Source organism: Rhynchophorus ferrugineus, unplaced genomic scaffold (genome assembly GCF_030347505.1).
Source record: "Rhynchophorus ferrugineus isolate W39M unplaced genomic scaffold, kcgeb_rfMv2 rfM1, whole genome shotgun sequence".
In the NCBI taxonomy this organism is placed as follows: Eukaryota; Metazoa; Arthropoda; class Insecta; order Coleoptera; family Curculionidae; genus Rhynchophorus; species Rhynchophorus ferrugineus.
The window spans coordinates 44465032-44477838 of NW_027472580.1; the positions used below are offsets into that span (position 1 = coordinate 44465032).

The following is a 12807-nucleotide window of genomic DNA, read 5'->3' on the forward strand; positions in this document are numbered from 1 at the left end:
GGTGCCGCGAGCTCACTTTTGACCAAAAGCAATGACGAGTTGATGATTCGGAGCATTCCATTATTTCACTCCGAAGTCCAATCGACAGTCATCCGAGTGGACTGCACACGATGAACCCGCTCCAAAGCGTGGGAAAACCCAACAGTCGGCTGGTAAGGTTATGACATCTGTATTTTGAGATGCGCATGGAATATTTTTCATTGACTACCGTGAAACTACCGTTTTGACTATCGCCGAAAAACGACCGCATTTGAAGAAAAAGAAACTGCTGCTTCACCAAGACAATGCGTCGTGTCACAAGTCAGTTAATACAATGGCAAAAATCCATGAATTGGGCTTCGAGTTGCTTCCTCATCCCCCGTATTCTCCAGATCTGCCCCCCACCGACTATTTCCTGTTCTCAGATCTCAAAAGAATACTCGCTGGGAAGAAATTTTCGTCGAATGAAGAGGTGATTTTCGCGACAAATCGTACTATAAAATGGTATCGAAAAGTTGGAGGATCGCTATAATCAGTGTATCACCCTTGAAGGGAATTATGTTGAATAAAAAGGACTGATCTTGGCAAAAAAATGTATTTTACTATGGTAGGCTGGGGACTTTTCAATTGACCCGTTATATTAGTTATCATAACAAATACTTATTGTCCACTGGAGAGATTATTGACCGTTAAGGATAATATTTTTTTTAAATCAAAAGTTATTGTGCTTATATCTCTACAGAACTAAAGGGGTTAAAATAGAGTTTGTACCATCTACATAAAACTAAACATTAATATTAATACTTACCATATGAACAACGATGAAAAATTGCACGGTGGGAATTTGCATTTGTGAAATGAAAAAAAAAAAATTTTAAAGGGCAATAATGTGCGAATTGCCTCACTAACGTCAAGGAAGTACTCGGCATCATTGAAAAAATATGTTTCACAATAAGAATGCGAAACCATTTATTCGATTCTCTACATTCAACAATTAATTCAACTAAAACAGACAATAGAATAATAGGAAGGGATTTTGGATTTTAGGAGGGGAAATAAACAAGCTTGTAAAAATCACTTGATTCAGTTTTTCGTCTAAAAATATCAAGTTCTGCAGTGACTAAGTTATGATTTTATTAGGTGGAAAAGTGGTATATGTGTGAAATTCATATGAACATAACCTTTGAAACACTTTTTGGCTTTGAAAACACGAAAATTAAATTACATTATACTCGACCCTCTATTATAGTATCTACTATTAATGAATATTAATATTAGTAGAGATCCGGGGTAGAATATTAAAATGAGGATCTCATTCTGTTCTGGAATATATGTGAGAGGTTTGAAATAAACAAAACGAAAATACATTAAGACAACCTTTATTACTGAATGCATACTGGTCATTTGGGTTACAAGTACAGAGCGTAAACAACGGGTTGTTGTTCAAAAGCATTTACATAACCTAACTTAAACCTAGGTGCCCATCTGCACTGTATATGTATTATTGTGGGAGACTTGATTGGACTCGCATAATTATAGGCATCTTCACATTTCACTAAAAAAATTTAGAATTAAATCGACAACAGTGCAGTAGGGGGATTTATAATAACCTTCAAAATATTTTACAGATTTGAAAATAATTTTTCTACAACATTTAATTGAGTTTTCATTATAAGTAGTGTACTATGTTTAAAAGGGGTGTAATTACTTTAATCATCTCATTTGATTTTTCTTAATTTTGTCTAAGCTTGATATCACCGTGACTTTTGGCCTGGTCCCTGAGTTTACCCTCCTAGTGACACATTTCTCTTAAAAAACAAACTGTCAATATCTTCAGAGATTCCATTTTTTAAACAGTTTTAGATTAGTTCAGATCAGACTTCATTGGGTTTATTTTGCCGACATATTTATGTTCGTCCATTTTGGAATATACCCCTTTTTTCAGACAGTTAAGTAGAAAAATATAAACAAAATTAAATTACAATAAATGAACTGTTTTGATAAAGCTTACTTAGTAACTTTGTAGTAAAAACAGTTTTTTTTTTGGATTTTTTGGACGGTACATCATACCGTCAGTCACTCTAAAATGCTTCATCATCATGTCATTGACGTTAATCTTTTTTCACTAGACATTGTAAGACAATAGTAGCGGATAAATATTTGTTTCATTAAATTGTCAGCAATATCACATATTTGCATCTGTCAATACAGGATTTTTTTTTTAAATATATATTGCCTTATTCGACTTCGAAAACAATACGTTGATAAATAAAAACAAAATAAAAACAACTGTCTTCGATTAAACACAACCATACGAAAGTGACATATGCGATATAAGACTAAATTCGTAAAAAACTTACAGGCAACATAAGGAACTTTGGAATTTTCATTGTATGGAAGGTAGTGTAGAGGGCGTAATGGTTCTTAAGTCAACGCAGATTTATACTCGATAATTATTTTAATAATAATAATAATAGTAACGAGGAGGGGGATATGGAATTATAATTCTCATTCGTTCCGGACGTCAGGCTTTGAAATATAGGACTAGACAATAACAAAAAAAGGGGGAGGGAACATGTTTTAGGCCATTCTGTTGCAGTATCGTGAAACGAAATAAACCGAGCGCGTTATGTGATGCCGAGAACGACGACGAGTAAGAACGGGTCTTTGTTTACATTTTACCAGACACATTAACATGTATCGATATATCTTGTACTAGATTAGGACAACAGAACTCGCTCGCGCGCTCTTTGAGACGGAGAGGCGGGGTGGTGTAGGATGTTGAAACGACAGCAATAATTTCGAAAAAAAAACAAATCAACAGTTCGTTCTAGCTATATGTAAATCTCACATCTATATCTAGAAAATGATTTTTTTGTATATTTATTTTATTTTAGACACGCCGATTGTAAATTACCTAAAGCTATTATTTATTATTATTATTCAATACACTATAAATATCCAAGTATCACAAAAATTGTACTCATATCACAAAACAAATGAAATCACAATATATTTTCGGCCGGAAAATGTAAACAAAGATTGTTTCGTGATCAAATTTCAGCACCTACATTTCAACGAGGGAGGTGGGGGGGTAACGAAATTAGTAGTTTTTAAAAAATGAAATACATCTGGACACTGGGCTGCCGATAGTGTCGGACCGAAGAAACTTGCATTTGGTTTTTTTGCATTTTTAATTTATATACTAATATTTAAATAACACATTTCCTATATCTAAATAATTAAGTAGTTAATACATAATATACTATGAAATTATAACAATTGTACAAGATTTTCATCAGCCATATATATACAATATTGCATTTTATATTAAGTTATTATACACAGCAAGTAAGCGTATGCAACCAGAGCGACGGTCACCCTGATAGCTATGAGCAAAAGGTTTTCCTAAGCGAAATTTTGGCACGTTTCTTTTAATTAACCAATGTGTCTTTTTCTCATTTTAGTCGGTATTCATTTGATATGACATGAAAATATCTCGATCCTAGTCTGATTATTATTAATTCATTCAACTATTCAAAAATATATTGAGATTCCGGCATTGTTCTTATACGTAGTGAAATAAAGCTGCTATTTCGGAGCACCTTTTTATTTTTTACATGGACCTAGTGTTCTCTCTTGTTTCATTCGCCCGTCTACATGACGATTAAACTAAAAACAGAGTTCTGAAAGATCGTTGAAGCGAGCGCCCACTCGGAAGGCCGCGCGTTTCGGCTTCCTCAAGCGCATCTTCAATCACCTGGTATTCCTCTACAGTCTTGTCGGCCTCTCGACCGTTGTATCTCCGAAGCTTTAATCTATTTTGACCCTTAAACTATAAAAGTAAACTAGACAGAGAGCACACTTGTTTGTCATTATTAAGGCATAATCGTTTATTAATTTTTATCTTATTAACATTTTGATTTACTGATGAACCCAAAAAAATTACCGTGAACAAAAAAACACACGTTAACAATACTTGCCGAAATGATATATACACGCTATAGGGTTTTTGGTTTCTTGAAAAATATATATTGGGCAAGTAACACATCAACACGAAATCATCCCAATCGATAACGAATTCAACAAGATACGTAACTGGTTTCTTTTCTAAGGAATGTTGTTTTCATTACGTTATTCAGTAGCTTTTTTATTTCCCTTACTTAATTAAAGAGCTTACAACTAGAAGAGTGATAAACACTAAACCTGAGACTGAGGGCCTAACATTCGCTTTATAACCCCACATCTAACTATTTTTTTTCAATAATATTAATCTTATTACTTTTTAAAATTTCATCGGTTTCAGAATGAATGCCTTTGGGTTAGTACGAATTATAAACAAAAATAAAACGAAAATTTATAGTACAATTAACCTACACATATATAACTCTTTGATTATATTTAAGACATACAGTATCTTTTTACAGTTGGCAGTACCTTGCTAGCTTAAAATCTGCGCGAAATTGCGAGATCAACAAAATTACAATTCATCTGTTCTAGAAACAGAAGCAAGTACACATCGAAGGATGAAATCGATTGGGAGAGCAGGAAAATGAAAGAAAACTATGGTAGAGGGAAAAGGAAGGGGATATTAAAAGAAAGATATACTTGCTTTTGTTTACATATCTAATTTAATTCGAAATCACACCCTTACTTAGTTCTACGTTTGACTATTTTCTGCAAATTTTATACACAGGTGGGGGCTAAAACCGTAGCCAAATTTAAATATACACAATCAATTCACCTAAAATATGTTAAAACCCTGTCTATTAGTCAGGCCCGTTTATTTATTTTTATTTAATTTTTTTATTTTTTTTTTCAATTGCACATATTCATAGGCACTTAATTTTGTGCTGTGAAACGCACTGGTATGTCGAAAAAAACTAAAACAAAAAACACACAAAAAATACTCAGCGTACGGAATAAGAAGCACTAAACTATTACTATCACAACCTTTGTTGGAAGAATTTGGCGAAATTCGAAGAAATTTAAACAAAACAAAAAAACACCAGCAAAATAATATGACACTCGAGGTCTTTGGTATATAGTGACAAGTGTTAAGAAATAAGTAAAGAGGGACTTAATATCATAAAACGATGGCAAGAAGGTCTGTGCAAAAAGTAGAGCGATGGAAGAATAACGAGAAGACGTAAAACAACTAGAAACAAAAAGCGTACACGTATTACTAACGTCATAAATAATAATACTCTTTAACAGTTGTATTGCACAGTGTATTGATTAGAGTATGCAACTTGTCGTTCTATCTTTTATCATAATACTAAAACGTTTAATGACTAAATGCTGCCACTAGGTAAGTAACATATCCATTTTTTCTCATTAAGTATACGAACTAGATAATTACCCCTTAACCTTAATTAGATATATTTATATTTTTTTTATCAAATGCAAGTTTCATCGGCATCACTATTCGAACACAGTATCGTCTATATATATATATATATTGCACCAAAACGAACGCAAAAAAAGGAATTAATTCTACCTTTGTTTGGCTCGAAATGGTCATACCCTATTATAACGCAAACTGGATACTTTCTAAGTTCGATCTTTTGGATGTACCAACTTGTTTAGCTAGTACATCCAAATGAATCGTCAATAAATTATAAGACTGATTACAAATAGACAAATCTTAAAGCTCACTAGTATATTCAAGATATTCTGATCGGGCTAAGACCGAGACCAAGGCTCTTGGCCACGCGAATGGTTTTTTTTTTTATTTTTTTTTACAATTTATATTTATTTATATAACAAAGTCAAGAGGCACATTAATTGGTATTATCAAGTGATGAATACGGCTCATGTTTTCATGTTTCACCATATATATATATAAAAAAGCGACAAGCAGATTACTGCACGATATTGGCATTCTGTTGTTTCTTCGCTAACTATTATTGTTAGTTTGACTTATTCTTCTTTTAGACATCGAACGTGATCTTAGAAAAAACAGCTTTAAAAATTGCATTTTCATATTTACTTATCCATTTTAAAAAGTCATATACATTTTAAAAAGTAAACGTATTATTGCCGATTTGATAAAAAATAATTCTATATTACATCTAGTAAGTCAGGATTTACATTTTTTTTTAAATATTTTTTTGTTGTTTTGGCAGACTTTTAATGTGACCTTGTTAAAGTTGCACTAAGACCGATTTCTTGAGACCGCACATTATTCTCCAAACAAAAACTATTTCCACGAGGAGGACTCTCGAAAAATACAAGTATCTAGGAAACTTTCAAGGTATTATTGATATGATTTTGGAAAAAATTTCACAAACAAAAAATAATAAATCAATCTCCAAAAACTTTGGCATTTACGTTTTTGCATCATTGGGAACGGAAAGCGACAGAATTTTTTTAACCGAAATTATAATCAGTACGATAACGATATTTATATAAATATATACGGGGTGCTTCGAAATGTGAAAAAATCGCAATATTATACGGGATGTTTATTTTTATCTTTAAACATAAATTTTATATGCTAATTACATAAATTATAATCTCTTCTTGGGAAAAATAGCAGTTTAAACAATAAAGGCCTTGTGAATCACCCTGTATAATTTAAAATCTAGATGAAGGAAACTATTTTGGTTTTAACTATAAAAGGGAGATAGGTGGTGGTCGAGATTATAGATGGGGTTGTTATTTCAAATTGAAAAATACTTAGGTCAAGACAAGGTAAAAAAACATCTTATATCTATCGAACACCAAGAATAATCTACTACACTAGTCGGCATTCAAAAATGCCATATTCTATTTCTTCTTTGTTTCCACTACTATAATTATATAATATATTCTTTAATTAATATATATATGTAATATATATAGTATTTAGTGGCAATGATTAAATATATATATATATATATACTTGAAAACACAAGTGGCACTTTAATCACAAATACTGTAAAACCTAAATCAAATACTAATGATTTTTATATTCCATTTCTTTTTTCGCATATTATATTTTAGATCTTTTAAATTATCTAAGTTGTAGCGGATTTAAGCAAACTGGTTTTATTTCTTTCGTGTTCTTGTTACGTATTAAGTATTTTTCTGGTTGTACATAAACAGTAATATGTTCGTTGCTGTTGATGTAGTATTGCAAAGAATCAGGTAACCGATATCTGCCTAATTTGTTTTCTTTTTTTTTCATCTATCATTTAATTGCTCCATGATTTTGAGACTGCTTTGTATGTTATTAATAAAGTTCTATGTTTTAGCCACGAGTAGTTTCTTATGTTTTGTTGTGCAGAAAATTCTATCCTACTTAATTTTATGATATTTAAGCTGAGCTTACTTATAATCTAGTTACTTTTTTTCTTGCTTTTTCCCTTTTTTTAAATAAACAACATTATAACCTATAGATTGAAAGGTACACGAATATCAGACATAAAAATAAATTCCCACTTTACAGTATAGCACGCGACTGCAAAATGTCAAATTTATAATTTCATTCTCTTTTTTTATCTAAATTTAGTATGTAAAATCACAATACTGCTTTGGCAGCCGGAGATTCTCTATCGGTAAAGGTTTTGTTATTTATATCATTAGACCGCGATGAGTTAATCCGTGCCTCGACAACTGCCAAATATCTTAACATAGATCACCGGTGGAAAAATTCATTTCAATGCGGAATTACAACAATTCCCGTGTCCCTTTTGCAACTTCTTTCGATTCTCCCGGTGAAAGGAAACCGAAGAAACATACGACCATCTTGGGAATATATAAGGCAAGTGCGTCAGTTCAAAGACTGAAAAGCTGAAAGAGCAATTGCTATACATTAGATCTCGTAACAAAAATAAACGTTCTTCTAACATTGTTCGGTGGAGGTTGGAGCAGAAATCCGAGCAATAGTAAAACGGCTACGTCTCGTACACGATCAGACTGGAAGATGGCAGTTTTGAACAAGTAAAAAAGGAGGTGAGAAAGAAAAAAGCGAGAGGCGAGCCTGGGTAACTATTTTCTTCATTTAACAACCACTGGAAAAGGCCGCGTTGTCGTATTTCGGGGTAGATCTCGTGTCGATAAAGGTCGGCAGATAACCGGCGAACGGTCAAAGGCTCGACTCGCATCGAATCGGTTATCTTTTATTTTTTGGTCAACGTTCAATCGTCTTGTTTTATCTAGGCTGTATCGTGGAGTCGACGCAAAACGATTGTTTGTCGGTAGTTGCTAAGTCTTGCGGTTAGGTCAGCGCGTACATTCTCATTTACACATATCTTTAAAAACAAATTGAAACGTATGATTCAGAGTTTGTGGTTGTCTGATTACATAAGAACACACAAATATATCCCTACTACCAAATTTCTTAAATACTAGTTAATATCGTAATACCTAAAGTCTAATACATATATACTAAAATGTAAATTGGCAATAAGATACTAAATATTCTCTATTGGAACTTGGGAGGGGCGTATTTTTTCCTGGAAGTCTCCAGAAGTAAAGCGTCTTTTAATGATTTATTTATTCAATATTTAAAGCGGTGAGTGTGTGTGTGTCGATCCATCCAGAAAAAAACAGCCAATTTTGCACCATCAAATTCAACAAACGTCCGCATCCTGGATTAAACTCTTTTTCTTAAAAAACTCTGTTCCTATCTGTGTCTCTCTCTCTCTCTCTCTTGACCATATTTTTTCTTGATATTAAATTATTGTTCAACGATATGAATATTTTACCGCTTTTAATCCATAATGCGCACCTTCAGTGTATCGTTTAAAAGCTAAATATAAAGTAAGAAACAATAGCTTCTCCAAATAAAAAAGAAACAGTTTTTTTTTGTTTTTTTATCGGTTATTTTTAAAAATTAAAAAAGCCACTTAAAAGTCACAGCACAGTTATGTACTTTTTTTCTTAAAACTGTTCAATCATATGATCTCTTTTGTTTTTGGGTGGAAATACATTTATATATCCATTATCGTACGGCAAGTTGTTTTTCTTATCGTCAAATCTTTTGAATTACTTTGAGCGAGGGCAAACCAACAAAATTAAATGCACTACTAAATTATATAAATTGAAGATTTATTGGGCATCAGTCTTTTTACCACTAGAATTTTTTATAGGTAACTTGTGCAAATGGAAATCGAAAAATAACACATAACGCATAAGGGACTAGAAAAATACTTCAAGGGCGACGTACGCCTGAATCTGAGAAAAAAGGCGGAAAATACTGTAGGGGAGTCCTATTTGTTTGGTTAATATTCTCTTAGCTTTTGTTTAGCTGCCATTGCACTGATTTAGGTTAGTACCGAATAGGGGGTGAGTGGAGGTGGTTTGTAAGTTTGGGACAAAATCACAGCGAAAGCTATATTGAGCAAAGCGCGCGTTCCTTATACTAAAACGAATAGTTTCCATTTGCAAGAAAATGAAAAAAAAAACGGTTTCGCCTCGATGTCCAAAGTAGCCAAAAGGAGGACGTACCTTTCATTCGCTCGCACACTGTTAGCTATAAAGTTGAATGTCGATATCCAATGAACACCACAGTAACAGCGTTTTAGTTTTTGTTTTGTTACTCTTTGTGATCAACGATAATCACAGTACACAGACTAAAAAACGATATTCAATATCTACGGCTAACACATCCATTAAATACAGAAAACACATTTATCATTATAATATAAGGGTATATATTAAATTTTTTATCCATAGAACGATATATTGGTATTTTTTTTCGTTATTTTTTTCTTGTTTTTCAGAATTTTATTACTAAGTTTAAGAATACTCATTTAGCGTGCAGTCTAAAAACTGATTGTGTGGTGTTTTTTTTATTTTGGGACTAATCCAACCCAAAAAAATATTTTTAGATAACATCTTACGTAAACATGTATAATTTATTAGTGTATTTTTATTTATTTTTTGATATATCAGGAATAAGAGATCACAGGTTCTGCGGGGAGTGTGGAGAGAGTTAACGAAAAAGCGACAACTAGTTGTAGTTAGTTATTTCGCTCGATCTCCATATATGTAAATATATAGAACAAAACGTTATAGCACCCTCATAATATACCCCAGCAAATGCAGAAAATCGTTTTAAAAAATTAGAATAAAATATGTAGGATACATGCTACGAACGTATAGTTACCACACCGGTACTCCTTAAAAAATAAAAATAACTTATTAGGTACTTTAAATTACTATTTTTTAAACAAATAAAATATTAAATATAATAGTTAAATTGTTAATATTTAGGAAAATATTGTAAATATGAGAAGTCTAAATGAGCTCAAAATATATAAAATGTAATTATGAGTTGATTTGGTCACATAATATACATATATTTCAATATACAATATATTAAATATTAAACCTTGCTAAATGTGGACTAGTCTCGATTACATATTTTTCATTTATCTTTTTCTAAAAATCATATGCATTTTAAGTGCGTTCAAAAATTGAGCTCTGGTCTGGTGAGACGTATCTCGCAGTCAAGATATCATTTAAGTCACTATTCATGATAACACGGTTTCAATTTCCACCATTTCTTAAACAATAAAACATTTAAAGCTAGTATTACTTTTCTTCCAGCAGATTCGAAATATTTAAAAAGTATTTATAGTAATAATAATTAAAAAAAAAACAAATGGCAACTCAAAAATAAATTAAAAAATCAATCTTTCAATTTTATAGCAAATATACAGGAATCTTGTATACATTTGGTGAAACAACCTGCCCTAATATATGTCATATCTTATAATTAAAAAAAAAATAAAATAAAAACATTCTAAAAACAACAATGTTTTTAATTGCTGCGTACTGGTAGCAATACAATAACAGCAAAAAGTCAAAAATTATTAAATATCAACAGAATTGTTTTTATTTCAACCTATCCTTCATGAACGAAAATGTTCTCTAGCCTACAGCCTATATAACTATCGTTTTAATATCGTTTGTTCTTAGTATGTTTTTTCACCTGTTATGTTTTTAGAGGTGTTGCTTACATTGATTCACCTCCCAATAAATCGTTGGGTAGAAAGGAATTAAGGCTAGAAGGCGTAGCCCTCGCTGGATCAGTGGTATCTAAAGTAGTGTTACCCCAGAGACTAGAAGGGTTATTGGACCAATTGGTACTCCATGCATCCCCACCTACAAGTATTGAGATTTACTTAAAACTCTATATTTTAAATATTTATAGTATGAAATAATTACTTTGATATATTTATGAAATTTTACCTGGCTTAGATGTTGTGTTGCGCCAAGCCCCAGATGAACCTCCCTGCTGATGGGCAATAGACTGCAGGAGAGTATTGGCATCCCAATCAGTTGGATTTTCTGCCAGAATAGTTGTGTTTCCAAGTACACAATTATTTAAAGCAGTTTGGGCCTACAACAATTATTTTTCATAGACAAAATACAAGTTAAATCAAACTTCAGTTTAATTGGAGCAAAAAATCATATTGAAGTTTGTAATCAAGAATTGATTCATGAATTGGATCCGTTGTATATAATCATATAATAATTTGTAACATCTGAATACATAACACATGATGAAAATTCAAAAATACCTTGGTAGCTTCTTCGCGAGATGAATATTTGGCAAGCGCGAATCCTTGGTGTAAATGAAGATGAAAGCTGTGTAATGGGCCGTGTTGCATACATAGCGTCCTCAATGTTGAGCCATCAATCTGAAAAAATAACAATAAGGATGATATAATGCATTTTTAATATTAAAATTTAGCATTTTAATTTTACCTGAGCAGTCAGATTACGTAGTAGTAACCATTGAGAAGTACCCGATGCACCACCCCAGCTTCCAGAATTTCTTTGGGCCGCTCCTGCGCTACCTCCCCAGGAGCTTCCAGACAATTGGGTAGACCAACCGTTTGCTAATGTGCCCCCACCGCCCTTGCCGGAAAGACCAGGAGGAGGTCCTCTAGACTTTGGTGCACCCCACAATTCAGATGTTACAGCCGTTCCTGGGTTCAGATCTCCCAAACCACCTTTTGTTGTTGGCAATTTAATTTGTGGACTGTAAATATCAATAATAAACAATATGTTCTAACAAAAAGCATACTAATAAAACAAAAAGGGATTAATCATATAAAAAACTCTCCACAAAATATTTCAGTAATTGGATCCGTGTTTATAATCATTTGAAAAATAAAAATGAACTGATGTAAATAATATAATAAAATACCTGGTAAAAGCACTGGTGGTAGGTGGATTAAAGCTCCAAGTGCTGGAACTAAGAGATTGCATAGCATCAGTGGCTGGAGGACTCTTGTTAGCATTAATACTGAAGAGTTCATTATCTTTAATAGTAGCGATAGACAACGGTGAACGCACTACAGATCCGGGCGTAATGGTCGGGTCATCTTCAATTGATTTTATTTGATTGCCCTAGAATACAAAAATTAACATTAAAAATATAGTATATGCAAATTGTCAAACTATTCTTACTTTCCAAGGCTTTCCAGGTTCAAATTCAGGTACTAAGTCAGTCAAGGAAGGTTGAGCAGTCGTTGCCCATTGTGCGTCTTTAACGTCGTTTGAGGTATCGCCGCCACTGGAATCTGGCCAACCCGTGTCTCCTGAACGACCAGTTGACCAAGGCCTAAAAAATACAGTTTGGATATTTTGTATTTCAAACATCTTAAAATTTCGACCAATATTTTTCTATTAAAAAAAAATTATTTACCCGTCATTTTGAGATAATCCAAGAGGAGCCATATTGGGCGAGGTAGCTACTGGTTTCGAAGAGGAGCCAGGGGCTCGGCTAAATTCGCTGCTTTCTTCTTTATCTTTATTGATCCACTGATTTAATCGTGACTGTGGTGGATTCTAAATAAAATACACATCAGAGTCGGATATTAAACA

At 32.6% G+C, this 12807-nt stretch overlaps 1 protein-coding gene across 7 annotated transcripts in view; it reads right to left on the reverse strand.

Annotated features, from left to right (window-relative positions):
• Positions 1-1342: 1342 nt before the first annotated feature.
• The window catches only part of gw (trinucleotide repeat containing adaptor protein gawky), a 52351-nt gene continuing 40886 nt past the window's right edge, over positions 1343-12807 (reverse strand). For 3 of the 7 annotated variants that reach the window (XM_076419558.1, XM_076419557.1, XM_076419555.1), the window contains 8 exons: positions 12629-12771; positions 12391-12544; positions 12128-12330; positions 11683-11959; positions 11496-11615; positions 11164-11314; positions 10932-11076; positions 1343-1534 (listed from right to left, as the gene is read on the reverse strand). In XM_076419558.1, the coding sequence (XP_076275673.1) occupies positions 1525-1534; positions 10932-11076; positions 11164-11314; positions 11496-11615; positions 11683-11959; positions 12128-12330; positions 12391-12544; positions 12629-12771 (1203 nt within the window). In that variant the 3' untranslated portion in view covers positions 1343-1524. Of the gene's footprint in view, positions 1535-5966; positions 10089-10903; positions 11077-11163; positions 11315-11495; positions 11616-11682; positions 11960-12127; positions 12331-12390; positions 12545-12628; positions 12772-12807 lie in introns of those variants that run through there. The other 4 variants (XM_076419560.1, XM_076419559.1, XM_076419556.1 and 1 more) reach the window with 2 other exon arrangements.